Below are 23262 nucleotides of genomic sequence, written 5' to 3' on the forward strand. Positions count from 1 at the left end.
GGAAAGGCCTCTGCCGGTCCCCGGGGTCAGGGCACTCGATACAGGTAAGTCCCTTGGAAATTACGCCATAAACTAGTTTGTTTTGGGTTTTTTTTATTTAAATACACTAAAACATATAAAAGTCACCCTTAAGAGAAAGAAAACAAATCCCCCAAACATACATTTCGATTATTTACATACTTTACAGCAAGATGACACGGATATCCTTGGTAGCCAGATGGTGCTAGCGGGTGGTTACAGCAGGCTTGGCATCCTGGAATGCAACCCCAAGCTGGTGTGAGCCTTCCTAAGCCACCATCCAACATGGGCCAAAGGCAAGCTCTGAAAGGCTTTGTCAAGGCCACACTAAAGAAACAGGCAATTATTTCTGGAATATAAACTGGTTGAAATTGAAAACAGTATTTGCCATATTTAAGGACCCTGGCTGCTGTCACGTAAGAAAAGAGTTAAGCGCTGGAATGACAAGTTTAGCAATTCAAGTGTGTCGAAGTACTGCATTCTGGCACAACAGCCACACCTTCATTTCGTTTCTCTGCCACAAAAGCACATGCTGTGCCACGCACCATCAGAAAACTCCCAACTACAGCACCACACACCTCATTCTGCAATGCACAAAATCCATCTGTCGAGGCCAAATCCTGCAGCTTTTGTAGATGTGAAAGGACAACCAACTTCATACATGAAGCACAAAGGATTCAGCTGCATGTCAGCATTTCAGTATGGCTAAAACCTGCCATTCCCCTCATCACAAGGAAATGCAGCTTCTGTCACAGTCTCCCTCAACACTGACATCCTTTTTTAATCTTATCCTGATGACAACTTAAAAATACCTTGGCACTTATCTTAAGTCTTTCTCATCCCTTTTAAACTAAGTGATGTTAAAAAATACTGAACAATCTGAACTGCATGAAAAACACCCATTCTTCAGAAATCACATTCAGACAGCTTATTTTGTACTCCTTTCCTTAAAGAAACTTCTAGACCAGTTTCACACTTTTAATGCAGGCTATCTTCAACTGAAGTTCCTGATGTCATGAACTCTGACCAATGGTTTGAAACACAAATTAACAAAAAGTGAAAGCATCTTCTTAGTACTCAATGTGATGGTACAAGGTAGTTACACCACTTTTTCAAGTCTTCCTTGGAGTATTCCATCTTGCTCTGCAAGGCTCTGGAACAGTATTTGATTTAACATAAGCAAAGTGCTTCCATCTCAAATTTTTCTTACCATCGTTTTGTTGTTTGCTCAACAAATTCAGTATTCACTTTTAAGAGTCTTATAAACCCTTCTGGGTGTTGCTGTTTCACTTCAGAAGCCAAGCAAGCCTGAAAACTATGCTCAGTTTCACTGGAAACTATTTACTGACCTCATGGGCCTCAAGTTTTCACTGGAAGCAAAACAATCCTCTTCAAAGAATTTCCTTTTCAGACGTAACTGAATTGAATGAATGAAAAATGTGGACTTCTTGTGCTCCAGTTCCTCAATCTACTTCCACATCTTTCTCCAAATTTAGGCACCATAAACCATGGGGTTAGCTACAGCACAATTTGACTTGAGTTCTTCCTAAACTCCGCTTACGCTCATGTTAATTATATCAATGATAGTATTTTCAACACACTGGCATAACCGAACATCAGGGTCCATGCTTGCAACGTCCCCTGAACAGCTTTTGTTAGATGAATCTTTACAAAGACCTGACACTTCATTTGGTTTCTCTTTCAGTTGCTGGAGACCTAGAAAATTAAGTAGAAACAGCAAAGTACATATAAATAAATGAATAAATCAAAAATTAAAACTGTTCCATTATACCCATAGGTATGCTATGAAATTGCAAATTTTAGCCAATCCTAGGTCATGGACCAGGCAAAACTCAATTATTTCTACAGACACTACAACATTCCTTTTTTAATACATCTTGAAATTATAAAAGCAGGGAAATAAAACAGAAGGCAGTACAAAGTTTAATAAATAGGGTATTTCTAGCACCCTTTAGCCTCTAAACTCTGCCCTCCAACCCATTAAATCTGCCTATCCTTACTCTTCCTATATTTACAAGACACCAGCAGTACATTCCATACTACATTCCAACTGCACTCAAACTTTTTTTCTCCCAGGGACTATGACAATACAAGGTATTTTACTTACGTGTAATAATTGGGTCTACATCTCTTGTTTGTGTAGCAACATCAGAGGCACAAACTTGCCCTATTTGTATCAGCAGAGACATAATATCCTCATATAAAGGAGGAAAGGCTTGACAGAATGACACCAAACAAGGCAGGGTCGGCATAAAGAAAGCGTAGCGCTTCGACTGGGTTAAAACTGCCAAGGAAAAGAAAATGGTTAAGTACAAAGGAATCATTATAAAAACCCAGTCAAGGAATGTTGTTACTTTTATAATCGTAATTAACACAACAATGTCTTTGTTAGTTGCCAGAGTGCTCACCTGTGAGTAGGGTTCCCATCACATTGATAGCTAAACGAGCCACACTGAGAGATTTAGGTAGTGCGTACTGGATACACAGAAATGAAAGTAACTGGATGGCAAATATCTGTTGAGCAGGTGGAAGGCAAAAGAGAAATAAGCAATAATGTTACAGATTGCTTTGTACCTTCTATCCGAAGCTCTTCATGTAACTTATGAGTTACCAAATACTCTCTATTTTACCAATGAGGAAGTTCCTGTAGCTACAAATATCAGACAAAAATTAATAGGAAAAAAAATTGCTAACTGATTTATACTCAACATAAAGAACGAAAGTCACTATTGAATAGAACTTTCATTCACGTGCTTGAAGGCAATATTGAAATTCATGAATGTTTCCTAAGCAAGTGCATAGAGATATGTTAGAGGAGTTGTCACAATCTCTGATTTGAAGGGGATTTAAAGACCAGGCCTTTAATATAAGGTAAAAGTGCTACAGACATCGGCTTGATATCACAGCCAAGTTAGAACAGGACTTTTTTTATGATCCTTTAATTTTCTGCCCTTAACCAATACTTCATCAGGGTTAACTGCTCACAGTGATTCTCAGACTACATGACTGTACAGTACCTGTTTTTCAAGTTCAGGCTGAGCAATGAGCTCTGGTATGAAATCCAGACAGATGTGCATCGACGGAATCCCTGCCACTGTCAGTGCCAGAAGTTCACATGGATAACCCTGCATGATAAAGGAAACAGATGTCTCAGCGGGGTTTAAAAATTCTGCTTCAATTAGAATTTAAAATATTATCTGTGTTAATGCTTTTTTCAACATCAATATACTTGTAAATCTCTTTCGTTCAGAATTACAAGCACCGGACCAGTATCTCAAGGCACCAAGAGGCAGGCTGAGTGAGAAATGCAGGGTTTGAATCAGTTCTTTCTCCTCAATATTCAATGTATTACTTGCCTAGAAACTGTCCCCTACGCCTACAACTAAACCAGACTGCAGTGACCCTCTCCTGTGTCTTTCCCCAATGCTCCAAACTTCACCATAGGCCTCAATTTGCTTATTTCATGACTGGACCATTATGACTGCTTTAGCACTTAATCAGTTCTGGGTCAAGGCAAATTAACTGCTTTTAAAGAGGAGTTAATGTGTTAAATATGTTGGCACCTGGCAACAAGTAATTAAACACACACCAAAAACACATTCATATTTTAAAGATAGCTAGCCTTTCCCCACTTCTTTTTCTGAAGGCATACAGCTGCTTTGGCAGGGGCAACCTTTTTCCTTCCACTCTAAAGTGATGAACTGTGCCCTAACAAAAAGGGAAGATAAGATGGATAATGTTTACATTTGAAGCCAAACTACAGTTTTGAATAAGGCGGCATACTAATGTAAAAACATACCCAGAAAATATAAGTAACCCACAAAAGATGTGGAGCCAGGAATAAGAAGGTGATGAGGCCAGTTTTCCTTGGCCTAGAATGGACAAACTATCTCGGTACAAAAAAGGGCAGAGGCACAAACAAAGCTTGTGCTTAATGATGAGGAACAGGCATAACCTAGGTGCTCCCTTCTCAGCCACAACACAGAGTCCAAGCACTGAAATATGGAGGAAATGCAGGTACTACGAATTTGACAGGATGGTAAGCAGTGAAGTGCACTGGTTTAATTTTTGAGGAACAGCATTCAACATCCTTTGCCACCTTCATCTGGCTGTTTCTTAACCAGAGGAAACATGAAAACCACTAAAATAGCGCAAAGCTGACCTGGAAATGAACTAGTTTAACTATGTTGGGATCAGCTATATACATCTGGTGCAGCAGACAGCAGATCAGACACTGGACCTCTCGAAGATTACACAGCAAACTGTCTTCTTCTTCTGGTTCAGGACTCTTAGGGCCTGTGGTACCATGAACACTTTTCAGCAAACTGTGGGTGTTACTGCTCTGGGATTTCTCTTCTTCTGTAGGTAGGCAGATCTCTAGAAGAATCTGCACAGCAGCACTGTCCTGTGAAGAAAATAAGCAATGTAACATGCATAAAACAAAACCCAATGAAATCAAAGAAATCAAATGCAAACTAATGACTGTTTAAGAACAGAAGACTGTCAGGTGGCTAGAATTTATACCTATAGATATTTTTTTACATAGAATAAAAACAAGTCAGTTCAAGAGTCACAAGTCCTACAGAACATTAAAAGAATCCCAACACTTTTTCTGAATCAAGACTCAAAAGGAAAAAAACTTCAATCCAACAGATAATCATAACAGATCAAACAAGTAAGTTCAATGGAATCTTGTACTGTTTCAAAATATCCAGTGGTCCCTTATGGCATCCAGGTCACACAAAATAAGCACATGGCCATGTAATTCACAGTATTCAGGGGAGACTACACTACTCATTTAAATAAGGAACTTCCTATTCAGTCAAAAGATCATCTTCTAACAGGGACTATATATGTGACATTCTTCCAGATGGAGTTAAGAAGAGACTGTCTGTGCAACAGGATTAGTCAGGAATTTCCATAATGTCAACCTAAGTTAACCATTGTTCAGCCTCACTGGCTGCTTCTCTCAGATAACATAGTTCAAATGGTCATGCACAGGTCTGTCACATTTATTCATGTTTTATTGCTCCAAATGTAAGAACAGAACAAACCTCTGTACACATGCAACAAGACAGAAGGGCTGGTAAGCAGAACTGTTCTAACAGAACACAACAGTATTTAACCAATGCAAGGCTTCAGACTAGGAAAGAGAAGACCTAAAATATTTAACAATCTGAACACAGAGGCAGTTTTCATTTTCACGGTAACAGATGTTAGTAAAAAAGAAGTAAAAAGGTCTCCTTTTTTAATTTCCTGTTCCTATCTTTCTGTTTTATCATTGCCTTCCCTCACATCCTTTAATATCCATTTCTTTCCCCTTACCTGAGCAGCAAGCAATGCATTTTTCAATTCTTCCCTTGTAACTTCTGGGGCCTCTGGACCCATTGCATTGTTTTGGGATGGCCTAATGTCCTGCTCTGCTGTTTCTTTTAGATGAGAATTGAGGTAAGCTTTTGAAGCAAGAAGATATCCATTCAACATGTGCAAAGTTATATCCATCAGAGGAGGGCTCCTGATACAGGAACACATGATAAAATAAAGGCATTTCAGTAGGCAAATCAGTAAGACAGTAACATAAACCGACTAAAAGCACTTCTGAAAGGCTCATCTGGTTGTAGTCTGGTTCATACTAAACCTGTTTTCCCTAGCAGAACACTAAAGGTCACTATCCCTTCTGCTGGCCTGCCATCCAGTCCTACTTCTATCATGTGCAGACACATACATGCACACTACAAAACCAAGCAACTGCCAAAGAGACCAATTTCTGACAAACAAAGGAAACTCAAAAAGGGTCAGCTGCAAGTGAAGTAAGGAAAATAATTATCTGAATGATAGAGAAAAATAATGCAGGCAAGCTCTGAACTGCTTCACAATACCAAGACGATAGCTTTCAGGTCACACTGTATTATATATCTCCCTAACAGTTTTAGAAGCGTAGGAGTTTTCATTTGCATCCAGGGCTGAAGGAACACACATTTAAATATTTCACCTACGGGCTGAGGATTAAAGATGTCATCAACAGAAACCTGAGTCTAGCAGAATTGTAGCAACTCAAAAGAAAACTGAATGTATGGCTCCATTGCTAAAGGGCAAGGGGGGACAGATGCATGCAAACAAGAACATGAAGAACAAATCAAGCTGACTATTAGGTATTTATTATGAACAAAAGGGTAACAAAAAGGGGAAAAATAAACCACAACTGACAGAAAACATAAAAAAGAATACACAAGGAGTAAAGCCAGGGGCTGAAGTACATACAATTGTTAACCATATTATTTTAGAATAACAGATGCAATCTGCTTCATTACTATGAAAAGCAAAGTTATAATTTACAAATTCTGACTGTCTGCGTTATTTCATATTCTCCTTAAAAGCTGATCCATTGCTACCAATTATGATAATTTTCACTACTTCAATTCTCAGCTTATTCTTCTGCATCAGAGCCATAAAAGCAGCATTACACATCCTCCTCTGTCACCACTGACATCTAGAGGAACTAATTTCTAAGTACTACTGAAAGACTTTCTTGAGAAATTAAGCAAATCTACCTTTGTCATATCCATCTAGCATCCACTGGCAGAAAATGTTACTCAAAAAGATGGAATACCTACAGGCCCACGAAGGATGACAAAAGACAATGTGAAGTGAAAAGATGCTACAGCTACAACCTCAGCAGCCACCACCACCATGTGGCAGCAGCCATTTTAACTGTGCTGCAATGTCTATTTAGAACAAATTCACACACAAATCTAAAATGGATGACCTATGTACAAATCCCAAAGTTTCCAAAACGGAACTGGGTGCAAGGCTGTCCAACCAGACATGCAGCTGGAGAGTGTGACCTGCTGAAACAGCACACCCAGCTCACTCAGTCCTCACATCAACAAGCTTAACAAAAAAGAGATGGAACTTAGAAGCTCAGATGATTACTCTGAAAATGTTTTGTGGTACTGAAAGCTTTTAGAAGTTTTCTGTAAGACAATTCTATGTTTACCATGCACAATGTATCAATATAAGTAGCACAGAACATAGAAAGCTCAAGGAGGGAAGTGCTTACCTATGAACTCTCTGATCACACCTCAGTACAATCAAGGGATCAATCATCAGATCATTCTGAGTGTATTTCTGCTGTCGGACTATTTTTACTGAAGGCTGCAGAGCATTAACAGTCATAACCCACAACCTAAAATGAGATTATTTTATGATTTTTAATAGATAATCCATATGTGAAAAGGGATCACATAAGTATCTGGACACTCACTTACTTGTTTGCTGTGTTTTTCTAGGCCTATCAAGAGGCAAAACCCCCACACTTCACCTGCAGCCCTTGAATTTAGCCAAGATATTGGTAACTTATATTCACCGCAATTGCAGTAACCAAACTGCTTTCCCTCCAACAGATCATCACTTCCTCACAAAAGGCATGTTCTTACCAGAGAGAGTTCACGTTTCATCAGTAATTCACCATAAACAACGCACACTACAAAACTATACTCCTATATTTTAAGCAAACTGATGGCTTTTTTTCCTGTGAGAACAAGAACCACCTTCCTTATAAATGCAGAGGTTAAAAATTTCAAGGAGCAAATAGGAATTCAAAACCAACACTGTCTATACAGTCACAACCTCCAGTTCCCCAGACAAAGGCACTGTGTCATGATTTCTGAAACAGAAAGTGCCACTCCACCTAACTGCATGACCACACTAACCAGGATTTTAAGCCTACCTTCTCGGCATCACAGTGTTAAGAACCATCCAAAGTTTATTGACAGTCTGAAGAATCCCCCGAGGGACTCCAGCATTCAGCAAGCGATTCATATTTGATGTCAACACTTCTGCATACGGAATCAATTCAGCAGCTGAGAGAAGTGTTAAATGTTCCAGGATCTGCATCAGCTGGGTATGATTTCCAGGCAGCATGGAAAATGCTGTGAAATGAAGACAAGGGGATCTTGGGAAAAGTGGACTTCTGACATGTTCTCTGACTTGGCAGCAGCACACTTTCAGTACGCAGATGCAGTATGATCAAATGAATGAAATGGCTACACACTTCCAAATCAACCACATTCCAATCAATTTAAAAAGAACACTGCTCACTTCAGCTGAAGTAGTTTGTTTACCTTCCTGGAGCTGTTTGGGAGAGTGATTCTTTGCAGTGTTTGTAAGAAGCATCCTCCTCAGTAAGGCATCAGTGCCCGTGATCTGCTCCTCACAGATCCAGTCATCCACAATGCAGAGGTGTGGATAGTTAGTTGCAAGAAGACGTAGCAGTGCAGAATGCAAGCCTTTAGGGGTTTTAAGAGAGTACACACCTTAGATTTGAGCAGCTATATCTTTCACCCCAACATATTTGTGCCCATCTTTTCAAGAACAGACCTTAACTGAATCACTGCCAAGAAGTTCAAATGCTTGTGTGTTTATAGCCTGATATTCTAACTGCAACAGAAAAGTTACCTTTTGGAAAGGTGGGAGGACTCTACAGTAACTCTTCAACTCAGTCTGGAATAATTTCTAGGATTCTCAGGCAATTCCTATTCTAAAACCTACTCCAGATCGGCAAGGCCTATGCTAAAAAGAACTGCCTCCCTCAAACTTCCACTATTCCTCTTATATATGTAATCTCATAGCTACTACTGACAGATTTTAAAAGAAAGGAAGGCACACTATGGAACAGACAACGGCCACTGGGCTGGAAGCATGCTTAGCCTTCCTTCTTCACACATATTACACTTTCACACACAGATATACCTCCCAGTTCCTGCTGCAATCCTTGTGCTTGCCGAATGAGGTACTTGATTGGAATCTGATCCATTAATGCTGAAGAGTAAGACTTGGGTTTTCTCTGCATGGCAGCTATAAGGGAACAGAACAAGAAACCACATGTGACAGTCACAGTTGGGAAAAAAATACTACCCCAATAAGATCAGTAAAGAAAACGTAAAGCACTTGTTTCTGTGTTATCTGTGTAAAACAGAGAAAATCCCAAATAACACATCTCATTCCTGTGAAGGTATTACATGAAGCTATTCAGGAAACCGTTTCTGTGAAGATTTCCATTTACAGATTTCCTGGCATTTAGATTTGTTCACAGGGTCTCCATACTGTCTTTGACCAAGTCCAGCTGATTTTGAGATCGTAGCTCAAATGTACACTTTCTTTATTCAAGGGTTTTTTCTCTTTAACAACAAATGGTTATCGGTTGGTACCTGGAATTCAAATTGTTGGCACATGTAACACCCTGCAGTGAGCTGGAAGTTAGAAATGCAGGAAGAACCATAATTTATTTTATAGTACTTTACCCTTTCTCAAACAGCACTGATGAATGCTGCAAGTTTGGCATCCTAAAGAGGACAGGTAAAAACACCCACCAGACATAAACACTATGTTTGCAATGAAATTAAGCTCTGTCAATAAACTACACCACATTCTTTAAGAACTGATTTAAAGAGATCATTCAGCATTGTCGACTATAAAATCCCAACCCAAAGAAATGGGTGTGCAAGTTTGATGACACATGAGCAGACAACAATCTGAAGGAGTTAAGAAGTCTGGTAACTTGCTGGTTAGCTCAGACCCTTTTTAACCTGGAAAACAAATAACTACAGTTTTAGCAGAAACTTTTCTCTCCCAAATTCGTACAGCAATGCTATATTTATTACAAGAATCTAAACTTTTTATGCTGTGTGAATCTGACAGGAACATGAATTCTAGTTATTGTAAGAACTCTTCTCTTTGCATCTAAGTCTCAGTTCATCTGTCTTCCACTGCTGCACTCATATGTACCTAGTATCTTTGTGCTTGCCAGAAGTGCTTCTTCATATGACAGGACATAGTAGAGGACAAGCAATTGCGTTGTGATGCTGTATCGCTGAGTAAGACGAGCGTTTTCTCCCTGTACATAAAACCAAAAGAGAAAGGTCATACTGCATTCCTGACACTTGAGGACAAAAAGTGGAATTTCCTTGCAAATATGAGAAAGATCAGGCAGTGAGCCTTGTATAAAAACACCAAACCATACAAGGTCCAGGATTAAAGTTGCAGGGAACTTTTTAAATGAGTTTCAAAAATAAACTGTATTTTTGACATCTTGGGACACTAACAAGGAGTAATCCCAGGATTCTGATGCAAGGCAATGCTTGCCACTCATTCTACATTTGTCCAAGTGACCATTCTCATGCTTCTATCATGAAAATGCTTCTTTCAAAACTAGCTGCAGTGCCTTAGTTAAACAGCATCTTTATCTAACAAGACCAAATCCATACAAAAATCATACAAATCCTACATAAACACCTCCACTTTTCAATCCATGAAGTGCTTTTCTTTGCATTTTTAAGATTTGAGTTGGTGAGTTTGCAAGAAAAAGGGCAAGACAGGGACAAACAGCAATCCTCCTAAAAATCTGAGTACCACTAACAAGGTTCACTTCAGAACACACAACCACCCCCATAGCAGGAGGCAGTTTACTACACAGGCATTAAAGACAAAAAAGTGAGGCAACTTGATAAATCAGCATGAAGTATATATATAAAACACTGCATCACACTTCACATTAAAGTACATGACAGAAGCAAACAAACCATTTACCCCAGTCAGTCCTTGAAAAACATTCAGTATCTCCTGCTCTGTGACAGGCTGATTTGTGGCCTCTGGGTTGGATTTAGATGCAGGAGTAAGAATAGAGTTAATGTAGACATCAATGAGAGGAAGCAGCTGAGGATGGAGTGGAGTGGTGGTTTCACAGAGCTGCCGATAGATCCAGTCCTAGAAAAAACACACCATTATCTGTTCAGTTTCAAAGCTGAGACCAGTTTGGTTTAGCTGCAAATACATCCCTTTAAACTAGTTACATAAAATGTAACTGAATGAGGCTTGGACTTTGGAAAGTATGACTGAGTTGGGCCTGGTCATAAACTGTATCTGTGTATCATGGACCCTGCTCTGCACAGACCCACCAATAAAACTTGTCCTGGCTGGAAATACTCCAACTGTGATTTTGTTAAGTGCAGACAGGGGGAGAGAGATAGCTCTCTTATTATTTTTAATTTCATTAAATTGTGACCTCTGGATTACAGAGCTAAAACTGGGTACCCTGACTTAATATGCAGCCCCTTCTTCAATTACATGGCAATAGGCTGTAAGAGTCATCTAGAATTCTGTTGCTAAAATTCAACCCAAAACAACCTACCCTGCAAAACCTAGTCAATATTACGAGCAGAAATAAAATGAAGGCCATACCTTAATGGATACTTTGTGCTTGGTGAATGATCGGCTTTTTAACAGCTGGTAAATGCAGTGAATAGGTAAAAACCCAGTAATGTTGGCACTGAGATTGCCTGTAACAGGCACACGAACTGCATGGGCCGTAACAACCTAAAGGAAAGTTGTAATTAACACACACAAAAAATGCCACAAATGTTCAACTTCTCACAGTATATAAGCACAAGGTGACAAACACACACAGCTACAGTCTTTCTGGCATTTACTTATTTTTGGCTGTTTGGAAGCTGGAGAACACTTTTATGTAGTTTAATACAGTATGTGCAGAGGAGTAGCACATGTACAACACTTGTGAACGGTCTCCTGCTACTGCGAAAAATAATGCCACAGCAAACAAAAATGGTTCCTTTGCTTGGCTGCTATTTACAAAAGCCAAGTGTTCAGAATGCATATTCAGAACAGAGTAGAAGAAAGAGACAAGACTCTTCAGTACCATCAGGACTTGGATTCTTCTTGTAGATCAAACTGAAGTGATTACAGAGGAACAAAAAAAGAGCAAAAGGAAAAAATAAGGGGGGGGGGGGAAGGGGAAGAAGAACCAGGCTTAAAATACCTGTTCAGTGAAAATCTCTTGTGTGAAGATTGTCTTCATTCTGCTGAGTGAGCTGGGCTTAATAACAATCTGAAACGAAGAACAAAGTACTTGTCATTTCAAGTTCTCGCTTTCTTGTACATAAGAACTGCATATCCCTTTTATAAACTACTAATGTTTCAACTTTCTAAACTTGTTTTCACTGGGATACCCAGAGAACATTCACAGGTAAAACACAGGCATTTTCTAACGTCACAAGTTCATCACTCCCTACCTTCCTTATCCAAAAAACTACCTACCTAACTTTCACATCTGATGAGACACTGTTTCACCACAGTGATGGGAAGGCAAGACTCCCTTGGTAATTTTCAGAAACTAATTATTACCCATCTCCATATTTCTCTGAACTATTTAGGATAATTGCAGCTCAGTTTGGAAATTACTTCAATTAGTCTTCTAAAATAACATCACATCTTGCAAATAATGACCTCAACAGGTCAGCACTTTTAGAATGTACATATTATGTTTTATCATAACGTTGCTCTGTATCAAGAGAAATGCATAGTTTAAAGTTTTTCTAAAGGAACTAATTCATTTAGGTACCTTTTTTTTGTTTTACATTTGCTTTAAGTATAACAGCAAAACTAAAGTTCTTCACATAAAAACTGAAGTAGATATAAGAGTATAAATACACAGCAAAAAGTTAAAGAACAGAGAAACATACATGCTAGAAACAGTTTAGGACTTGCCTTCATTCCCAAGGTGGAGCAGACCAAATCAATGATAGCACTGAGCTGGTTACTGTGAAAATACATGGCTACCAAGAGAAGCATCTCTCCAAAAGAAGCAGACACACCTGAAATGCTAATGATAACAAAGAGGAGTTGATTTCCCATAGGACATAAGTAAATGTGAGATTACTGGAATGATTAAAAACAAAAGCTGCCTGCCCTCACCTTTCGAAGTAAGCTTCTTCCTTTATCATCCAGCTGAGCCACATAACCATGAGCTGCTCTTGTTCTGGGGTGCTGCACAAAGAAAATCCTTATAAGATCCTTTTCCCAGGAAATACCGCTAGTTTTGCTAACAATCAGTAGCAGAAAAGCCAGTACTGGAGGAATCTTGAGCCAGGAGACATTCTGACACTTTCATTTTTGGCTTCAAACAGCTCATAAACATTGATATTTGGCAAAACCCATTCCAAACAAAGCTAATGTCAATGCTCCCCTCTCAAAAGATTTGCTATAAACAAGAGGGAGAGCAGAGTGGACCATCAGTTTACTCATCGCAGTCTGAGCCAAACCCCTTCAATCAACACAGAGAGGTTTGTATAAAGAATGAGGAGAGAAAAACTGTGCAGCTCTGGGGAGGTCACTGCCCTAACCGTGCTAAAACATTAACATCTTTACTAAGCTCCTGCTCTATTGAGAAGTACCTGACAAGAGTGGAGAAGGCCAGAAGCATACAAAACGAAAGAGATACAAAGCGAACACCAGCTGGAGTCGCGGGAGGCCGGCTGGTCATTAGCTGCAGTAGCTGCTCAGCTTCTTCATCAGTTGGTCTGAATAGGACAGAGGAAGAACAAAAGCCATGCTGCTAATTTAAAACTGAGGAGATTTCCCATCTCATCACATTTTTCCTGTTATTTAATCTGTTTATCAAGTTGCTATCAATAAATATCAAGATTAGCTCGTAATTCTCTTTAAACTCAAAGACATAAAAACCTCTGTTAAGAGAGAACAACAATGAGAAAACTTCCCCAGGATATAATCTTGCCTATTAGTATTAAATACTTAAATTAAAACTAACAGTGTGTAAAGATTGCACATCAGCACCCCCCAGAAAGTAAAAGCAAAGGAACAGAAATTCAGAACTCATACTGTTTGTTGCTAGGGCTTTTCACTCTTTCTGTTCTACACACTGCTCCAACCACTTGGGCTTAGACTTCGTTTAACGAGTCTGTAGAACTGATTTTGCAGCACTGAAGAGAGCACCATATGTACTAAAATATTTTAGATTAAACAAAAAAAATCAGTAAAGTTGATAAATGGATCTTAACCATCAGAATGAAAAAAAAAATTCTACTGAGAATAATACTGGAAAGTGAAAACCACCCCTCCCTCCATGAACCATGGCATTATTTATTACTACAAATAATATTTGCTCTCTGCGCTATAAAGAAGCTTCCATCAGCTGGCAGCTCCAGCCCTCCACATGAGAAGGGCCTCCCCTAGTACCAAAACTGGCGAGTCTTGCCAAGACTGCTCCAAGGACACAATGGCAGTGAGAGACAGCTCATGTTAAAAGTGCACAAAGCTCTCAACCTCTGTTTAAATGGACAGACAGTGAATAAAGAACACAGAGCATTAGAACATTCATTACTTCAGCCCAGCAATTCCCATCAAAGCGCAATAGAGACGTAACAATGCACTGGCTTTCACGACATGCTCTTCCTTCAGTCCTGAATACACGGACACATTTGGCTCCATATCAACATCTGCTTCTTCAACAATGTGTGTGCTGTGAACCGTGGGAAGGATTCCCATGAGCTCCAGGAGCAGCTGCCTCCTCATTTGCCAAAGCACAGAACTGATATTATCTCTTTTTCTCTGTGTAAGAGGTTAAAAGATGAGAGCAACAATGTAAAATTCATCCCATTGAACAATGTATTAAATAGAAGCTTCCGTAATTATGAAGTCAAGAGAAAAAAACAGAAGTGGGGAGGGAAAGGGACGAAGAATTCTTTTTAGATAGAATTTGCAATACCAGGGCAACAGTAACACACGGTCATATTACAACAGCTTATTACACCAAAACACAATCTTTAACTAACTCAGCTAAGGAAGTCAAGACACAGCTTCCTATTGTGAACACTGAGGATGAATATATTCATCAGGTAAACATTAGAAGCTTACAATCCCCTGGTTTCCATGCCTCAGGGACACTATTTATAGGCTCAATGGTCCCATAAGAAGAGGTTGCCCTGTACAAGCAGCTCCAAGACAGGATTTATTTGCATTTGGACAAATAGGGGTGCCCACACCCAGAGAAGTTACCACAAGCACTAAGAGCAGCAGAATATTCAAAGGTCTTTATACCTGTTGGCCATTTCGGACAAAAGTTCCAAACCAGGTTCGAACCTTTGCATTTGTTCCAAGTAGCAAACCACTCACAAAACACACCAGGTCACTCACTCCATCATCTGAAGATTCATTTTTGGTGTGATCCAAGGTCAAAGCCACACCAAGACCTGGTAGATGACACTCTTCCACCTAGATAAAATGCTCAGGTTCAATGATCTTTGTTGTTTTTAAAGCTCCAATAATGATGATTCTCACGACAGACTAATGACAGACTTACCACCATGCCCCGGACCCTCAGAGCTTGGGAAGGGTTCATTTTACACAGGTGGCGGAGTGCTTCTGTCCTACGTCGGCCTCCAACACTTTCCTCATCCTGCCGCTCTCCATTCTTAATCAAACCTCTGCAGACTAAATATCCAATAGGAGGTGTAATAAAATCCAGCCTTTCCAACAGAAAGCCACATGAACAAAACCACACAAGCCAAGATGTTCCATTCAGCTCACTATCATTTAGTAGTTGGGCCACACAAACTTTGTCTGGGTAAGAACACAAGATCTACACTAAATAAGCAAAACAAGGAGATAGCCTTTCTCTTCAGAGAAATTATAGGGTCATTACAGATATACAGGGTCATCCAATTACTACTCATGCTCTATCTGATGTAACTTGTGAATCTGGCAACCCTGGAAACTGAAATCTTATTGTGAGATAAGGGATGTTAAACAGGCATCAGCAATGCAAATTCTTCACCTAGTAAGGGACAAAAACTACTGACAAGGCCAGACCAGGTTTGTATCATCACTTGAGTCAGCCTTTATAAAGGTGACCTACACATGAACAGCTGCAACATCCACACGATGAGTCTACAAGAAAGGGGAAGCAACATAAGAACAGGAGCCCATCAGCATCTCTAGGTATAAATGTATTCAAATGTATTTTGTAAGCCAAACACTCTTCAGCTCAAACATATATGAAACGTGGATTAGCTCAGAATTAGCTGTATTGCTAGAAATCATTTCAAACCTTTAGGAAAAGTTACCTGGACAAGAAGAAACTGTAACTCACCCTCATTGAAGCTATCAGGAACGTTGGCCACCAGAAGGCAAAGGAACCAGGCTCCATTTTTAACGTGCAACAGAGCTTCAGCCACATCAACTATTGGCAACAGCGATGGCAGCTCTGGATGAAAAGAGGGATTTGAAAGTCAGTGTTTCACTGTGAAACAAATGAAATCTTGCATTTAATATGCAAAATAACACATTCAAGCCAATGAATGGAAAAACAACCAATGATCTATTCCTCTCTCAAAGAGCTTGACAGCCTGGATTAACCTTAAATCAGTCACAATGGCTCCAAGTGATTTTGTTACCTTTGTTAAGAGGCTGGAAAACACTAAAAATTCAGGACACTTCACCTGCTTGCAAAATGCAGAGAACATCTGCTGCCTCTTCCAGGTAAACAGGGCTCTCAAAGAGCTCGGAGGACTTGAGGAAAAACTCGCCATTGGATTCCGATACCTACAAGACATTATTCACCATCACCAAACAGGCTTTATGAAGCAATCTGTATAATCAGTCTTTTAAGGCTTTAAACTCAGCAGACTGAATACATGAAACCTGCCAAAATGTACAGCTATCAACACAGGACAGGCAGAAAAAGTGTTTAGAATGAGAAATATTTACACAAGGAAAATAAAGTGCTGGTGGGTGAAAGGAAGAACCAGGAAGGAGAAGTAAGAGAAATAGGATGTCTAATATCATACTGCAATAGCAGTAAAGAGCTGGATGGAGAAAAGTCATAATTTTGTTTTCAAATATGATTTCTGCACTGATGCTTCACAAAATCATATGAGTACAGCATGTTACAGTCTATCAGATTAGCAAACATCACCCTCATTTGTTTCAAGGAAGAAAGACTTCCTATAGGAAGCAGAGGGATACATGAGGGGCTTATACCCAGGTATACCCAGACTGAGACTTCAAGTTCTGCTGAAGCAGGTAAGAACTGGAGTACCCACACACAGCAGCAGGGCCAGAGACAGAACCACAGAGCACATCAACCCACCCAGAGTGCATTTCCCTGATGTAACACTTGTAAATGCCCAGAAATAGATACATTTACCTTATTCATAATTGCCAGTAATTCACTAAGTACAAGACGAAGCCGACGAGGTGAATCGCTGTGCTCAAATTCCAGCGTCAGCCCATGCTGAAGCTGCGACACCAAAATGCTTTCTCCACTACCTCCTCCCAGCTTGTGCCTAACAGACAATTGAAAACAAGCATTAAACACTTCTGCACTCACAGCACAGCTGCAGCTAAAGGAAGATGCAATTCTGCAGGGATTTCTCCTATCTTGCCAATGCCCAGAGAAGACTGTGTTAACTGCAGCACATCATGGCATGGAACTGCATAGCCAACAAAGTTTCAAGCACATCTGCTCTGCCCACAGCCGAGTGAGACCGTGAGCCCACAGTTCCTTCCTGCCCCCCCAGCCTGGGCACCTCCCCAAGCAGAAACATTAGGGTTAGAAAGGGGCTCTGGACATCACCCAGTCCAATTCCCCTGCCTGGGCAGGGCCACCCTGAGCCGGAACGTGCCCAGGAACGTCTCCACAACGGCCCTGTGCAGACCAGCTCCCTGCTCTGTCCAAACCCGGGGTGTTGCCAAGAGACTCCTGAGGCACACGGAGGGCAGCAGCGAATAAAGCAGCTGGAGAAGCCACACAGCGGCTTTCGCCACGCTCTGCACTACCGGAGCTGCTGCTCTTTGCTGGCGTCCTGCTCCAGGGCGTGGAAGTCCACGGACAGCAATGCCACGATGGAGTTGACGGCCTCCACACCCGACAGGAGCCGCAGGATGAGCTTCTTGTCCTGCGCCCAGCTCTGGCTCTGGTCGGCGGGGGCGCAGAGGGCCATGCGCACCAGGCAGGGCAGCAGCAGCCGCAGCTCGGGGTCGCTCAGCGCTGCCAGCCGCACCACATCCACCTTCTGCATGGCCTCGAAGGCGTAAGGGCTGACGAACTGCAGCCCGGAGCACTCCGCCATGGCGGGGCTCCCCTCACGGCTACCCGCCGCCGCCGCCGCTTCCGGCGCACGCTGAGCACGTCACTGCGGGCAGGGCGCAGGAAGTGAGGCCATGGCGGCCCGGCCTGTGGGGAGGGAGGAGGCCGCAGAGCGAAGGCTTCGTGAATAGTTTATTCCATTTGAATTGCTGTAAAGTATAAACCGTTTCCATGTCCTCCATCGCAGTTTGTACAGCTCAGAGTGCGCGGCACTCGGCACCAGCACTGTTTGTTCTTTGATCGCTTCTCTGAGGGAAGGGGAACGGCCCCGGCTGCAGTATCCCGACCCCAGCGCTGCGCCCGGGCCTCCCGTCCAGTGCGCTCGGAAACCCCTAAGCTCGGTGAGTAACGTCCTGCGACAGTGACCCTGAGGATTGTGCTCGGCCCCGGCTGCAGCTCCAGCCCTGCAGGGCAGGAAGCACCACTGGAAACAACAAGTGCACCCACAAACGGTAATGAAATAAACACCCTTTAAGCACGAAGCAGAGTCCGGGTCCTTCGCTACAGACAAACCAAACCCTTCCCACGTGGAAGTGATGTTGTACAATGTCACCTCATTCATTCGTTCATCAGAACATGGGTTCTGCAGCATTACTCCCCCAACAGACCGATAACACTGTGCCATTCTTGTGTGCTCAAAGTATATGGTGCAGGAGCAGTGAAACCAAAACACATGTTACTCTTACGTTTGAAAGTTTTAAAATAATGCTGTGTAATATTGTGATATCACAGTATTAAATGGTGCTTGATTAAAGACATCTGCAGGTCTTTATAGCAACACATGAAGTTAAAATTACCATCAGAGGTAAATACAGAAATACAGTAACCTGCACCATAGCTGAGGATTTAAATATAAATCCATTTATATTTAATTACTTCAGGAAAAGTTAGAAAGATCTAAATGTTACTTTAAAATGTAAGGGTTGTTTGCAAGTACAACTGGGGGCCCGCTGGCCTAGCAGCAGGGTTGTTAGAAATCCAGTTCAAATAGCAAGTCAAAAGTGAGTAAATGACTTAAACACAGCAGCATCTAGGTTAAAATGGGTGGTTTTAATGTGAATGGAGGGAGCCCAGATTCTTCTCTCAGTGGATACGTCAGAGGAGGTGACCTCCACCAGCCACAGAACAGGGTGCTGTCGCAGAGTGATGCTTTCTTGCAAGACCATTCTGAGAAGCTTATTTTCAAAGATTTAAGCTTGTACTTGTTAAACAGCCCCAGTGACCCAGGTTGTGACGACTTCATTCATTAACCAGCCATTATGTGCTCTTCAAACAGGTAAATGGGAGTAACTAACCAAGAAAAAAAAGGATTCCCAATGCAGTAGTTGACTCCATGGTGCTGGCAGGTTTGATATGAACAGTGCTGGCTGTGACTCACACTCCAGAAAGGACCCTCATGTTCTGTCCTAGCTGAACTTTTTTAACCCAGTGATTACAACACTGAAATTTACTTTAACTGGATTGGCAGGGCAGTGTGGAACCGGCTGCTTTCACAGTTGGAGAGGTTCCTTGGGAAGGCTGTGATCCAGGTAACACAGTTACACCAGTGTGCAGGCAGTTGATTCACTTACCTTTATGAATACAAGTCAGATTGAACTCAAAGCCACACCAAAACCTGTCCCTTGGAACATGGCTAAACTGAGCCAGGGCTAAAAATGACCACCTAGCAACAAAGCTTAAAAATATAAAAAGGACATATGCTTTGAAAATTCCAGTTTTAGGAGCACTTTTCCACTTCAAAAATCTCAAGACAAATGCAAAACAAAACCAAACCCTTCTGAAGGACAATAATGTGCTGCTACATCTGTGGTGTTACCATTACCAAGATAAAGTAAGACAGCCCCAGTTCTTAACTATCAAAATATGCAAACTTCTGATTGCAGTCACGTTATTCTGAAGGAATGACTGAGAATTTTCATCACCAATTGTACCTCTGTATACAAAACTCAGCATAGTTGCTAATATTGTATATACACAATTCAGTGAGACTGTTCATGTGACAAATGATCTCGGGCAGGTATTCTGCATTTACAAACATGATTTCCATTAAAACACTATGTTTCATAAATGCGATTCCTTCCTTGTAGAGGATTAACAATAGGTGCACAAATGGATCTTAAAACTTGCTCCTTTTAACAGTTTAAACCAGCGAGAAGGGCAGTATTAAGACCCAGGATGTGGGTTTTCGCTGCAGTCAGATGAGGAACCCAGAAAAAACAAATGTAATTGCTCTTCAGCACCCGTAGGGGCTATTTTAGAGCAGCATCAGACACTGGGTGTGTGCAAGGAAAAAGGAGGAAAACTACTGAGGAAAAATGGTCACTGTAGAGTGAGACGTTTAGGAAAGCCTTGGGATCTGTCAGTCCCTTCCTTAGGGAGGGCGAAGCCTCCTTGGCACATGCCCCAGCCAGAGCCTGAAAAGGGGTTATGGGGAAGGCCATTCACTGATACTTGGGACCTTCACCACAGTGCCAAAAATACATGAAAAAAGGAAAATGTTCAGGGTTTCGTGCTGTTTTTTTTTTTTACTAGTGGAATAAAATCTGAAGACCAGAATTCACTGAGAATCTATATACACCACATTTTAGTTCAACACACACCAATCTTAAAGTCAAGATTGACTAGTCTTGCATTTGTGAAATGGCTAGAGCTGGGCTAAATTTCAGCCTTACAGGAGACTTTGGATAAGATCAAGAGTTTTCCGTGTGTTTCACCTCGGATTCAGGTTTTATCACAAATGTGGAAGAAAACAACAGTCACCACAGTGCCAAGAACATCTTGGTAACAAGAATGCACAATAGATATTCTTGTGATATTCAAACTTGTATACTGGAAAGGGATCTGAGAATCTAGCCACAGCCCTGAACCATAACACAAACTTCAATTGAAGAGTTTATTCATTTTATTCTCACTACAAGTTAAACCACCTACAATATCACTTATATATTGCCATTGTTACTCTGTAAAGGTGTGATATAAAATGCTGTAAGACCCGGTACCTTTTCCATTTATATAAACACAGTGAACTTCATTACTGTACATGTACTCTGCAACTACAGCTTAGCTGTAAATCCCCCACACACAATGGTATGGACATTAACCCCTCTATCCCCATTAAACTGTACATCAAGACAATACAAATTGACTGTCCCGACCCACCCCTTACAAAAAAATAATACTCTAAAAGCAACCTACTGCAACTTTTAATTAAGACGATTACATATATTTTAGACCAATTGCTTTAAAGCAAGAAGGCAGTATAAACCTTCTAGGAAAATTTTTATAAAAGAGGTTAAGAAATATAAGACAATTTATACATTTAAAAACTTACAATAAATAAGAGATGCAGGCATTTTTGAATACTAGGTACTATAATCCAATACAAGAACATCTTGATGTTCTGAAGCCATAGGTTGAAACTTAATTGTTCCTCATGTTTCTTCTCATTTCCATGCTTTTAATATTCATTAACCATGACTGGGTACTATGGCTCATTACTCTTCACAAATACTGTGGCTGGGGAAAAATGGTTAATTTTGCTACTAAAAATGTTATAATACACTTTCAGATCATCATTCTAAAGCGTCCCCCATAGTCAATGACTCAAAGACAGCAGGGTGATAGCTGCCCCTCTCACAAGTCAAACCAATATTTGCTCCAAGTAACAAGATTCATACCCCATCACAAACAACTTGCACTGAGAAGATTTATAACGTAGTCCTGCAGTGAAATATCCCTTTTCCTCATTTTTGTCTTGCAAACGTCAGATGAAGATCACAGCATATTCATGATAAAGTTATACAACTGATTCAGCACCACAAAATGAATTGGGAGACATGACCGTCTGTCCTGGGTTGCAGGATCACAGGTTAGCCAGGAGAGTGCATTGTACTGTTCCAGAACAAACCTGAAAAGCAAACAAGCTTCCATTAAACCAACAGATTTTTCTACCAGCACTTTATAGTCCTAATATACTATAATCCAGTTTCTTTGGCATTAAAAACAAAACAGGTTTGCCAATGTTCTGAAATAACATGCCTTATGAATGACTACAAGCAGCTCAGTGGAAACTTTAATTCTGTGCTTAGTTAACATCAAGAGGTTCACATATTGAGAAGAACCCAAACTCAAGAAGACAAAAAACCAGCATTTTCTCAGCAAGTTCCCTGTGCTTACATGAGTCTAGACTCTTGTATTTCAGCATTTCAGTGTTTCCACAAGAGTGCCCTGCTTAACGGTAACTGTCTTCCACTGATCTACATACTGTCTTGTGTGTTACACGCCAAACTCTCTTCTGGTTTGAGGAATTCATTGTCTTTCAAATATTTTCAGTTGCAATCAACACTGATTAGTTCAAGAAGGGCTTAGAGATGTTTGTGTTTAATCGCGCTGTTCTCTGATAAAGCCATCTTTTAATCACTCCAAGCACAGCAATTTATTCTGTCTCTGATATATTAAGGATATCAGCAACACAAAGAAAAAAGCTAACAGCAAGAAAAACAAACAGCAGCTTCACTGCAGCAGCAATGCACAATGTTTTTGCAAGTGATCAATCATAAATACCTGAGCACATCAGAAGTTTGATTAGAATCAAGTGGATGGGAGTGTTTACTGTGGAGTAGCTCGTCTGATTGCACTGAAGGCACGTGGAGGTGCAAGGAGGCCTGGGAAAGAAAGGAAGATGCCAGCAGTTACTGCCTTGTTCAACTACAGCCTATTATTCCCTCTGTGTTGTTGGCCCATCCCTTGCAGTCACCTTCTATTCTCTGACATGGAAGCCAAAATAAACCCTATCCTTAGGCCATTAACAGGTTCAGGAATGACCAGATATGAAGGAAATGCATGCAGATCTCTTCTAAAAGCACAATGCTAGTAGTATAATAAATGTTAGGGAAAAAAATTAATCCCTTTGTTACATTAAGTGATTATTAAAAAAAAGCAAATCAAATGGCCCAAGACATCTAATAACATATGGACTCGGAAGTTCAGTTGCTTTCCATAAGACAGGTCTGTTTATAATCCATATAAAGAGCTGCTTAGGGTAAATAATAAATCTCCTATGCAAAAATATGTCTTATAGCAAAGCCACAGCTGACCTTAGGCCAAGGCTAATCCAGACACAAATAAGGCTGCAGAAGATATATCTGTACCATCAGAAAATAAAGCATGGTATTAGAGATCCTAATTTAAGTCAAAAGTGAATAATGTTAATACAGAATTTTTCTCTATGTACTATTGTGTAGCCTTAAGTGTGCCAAGTATGT

At 40.7% G+C, this 23262-nt stretch overlaps 2 protein-coding genes across 2 annotated transcripts in view; both read right to left on the bottom strand.

Moving 5' to 3' along the window:
• Positions 1 to 76: 76 nt before the first annotated feature.
• INTS2 (integrator complex subunit 2) lies at positions 77 to 18006 on the bottom strand. Its single transcript, XM_005154418.4, has 24 exons — positions 17689 to 18006; positions 17057 to 17195; positions 16350 to 16452; positions 16001 to 16114; positions 15212 to 15342; positions 14950 to 15123; positions 14234 to 14460; positions 13287 to 13412; positions 12808 to 12879; positions 12601 to 12715; positions 11873 to 11941; positions 11278 to 11412; positions 10627 to 10803; positions 9826 to 9934; positions 8791 to 8895; positions 8163 to 8327; positions 7769 to 7970; positions 7100 to 7225; positions 5365 to 5554; positions 4202 to 4444; positions 3057 to 3164; positions 2448 to 2553; positions 2147 to 2323; positions 77 to 1734 (listed from the first exon to the last, which is right to left on the bottom strand). The coding sequence occupies exons 1-24, from the start codon at positions 17979 to 17981 to the stop codon at positions 1565 to 1567; spliced, it is 3576 nt and encodes a 1191-aa protein (XP_005154475.2). The 5' UTR covers positions 17982 to 18006; the 3' UTR covers positions 77 to 1564.
• Positions 18007 to 20503: 2497 nt separating this feature from the next.
• MED13 (mediator complex subunit 13) overlaps positions 20504 to 23262 on the bottom strand; it is a 52896-nt gene continuing 50137 nt past the window's right edge. Inside the window, exons 29-30 of the mRNA XM_005154339.4 lie at positions 22562 to 22662; positions 20504 to 21905 (exon numbers count right to left, since the gene is read on the bottom strand). Of these exons, the coding sequence (XP_005154396.1) occupies positions 21773 to 21905; positions 22562 to 22662 (234 nt within the window). The 3' untranslated portion in view covers positions 20504 to 21772. The remainder of the gene's footprint in view (positions 21906 to 22561; positions 22663 to 23262) is intronic.

The sequence above is a fragment of the Melopsittacus undulatus genome, chromosome 13 (assembly GCF_012275295.1).
Source record: "Melopsittacus undulatus isolate bMelUnd1 chromosome 13, bMelUnd1.mat.Z, whole genome shotgun sequence".
Taxonomy (NCBI): domain Eukaryota; kingdom Metazoa; phylum Chordata; class Aves; order Psittaciformes; family Psittaculidae; genus Melopsittacus; species Melopsittacus undulatus.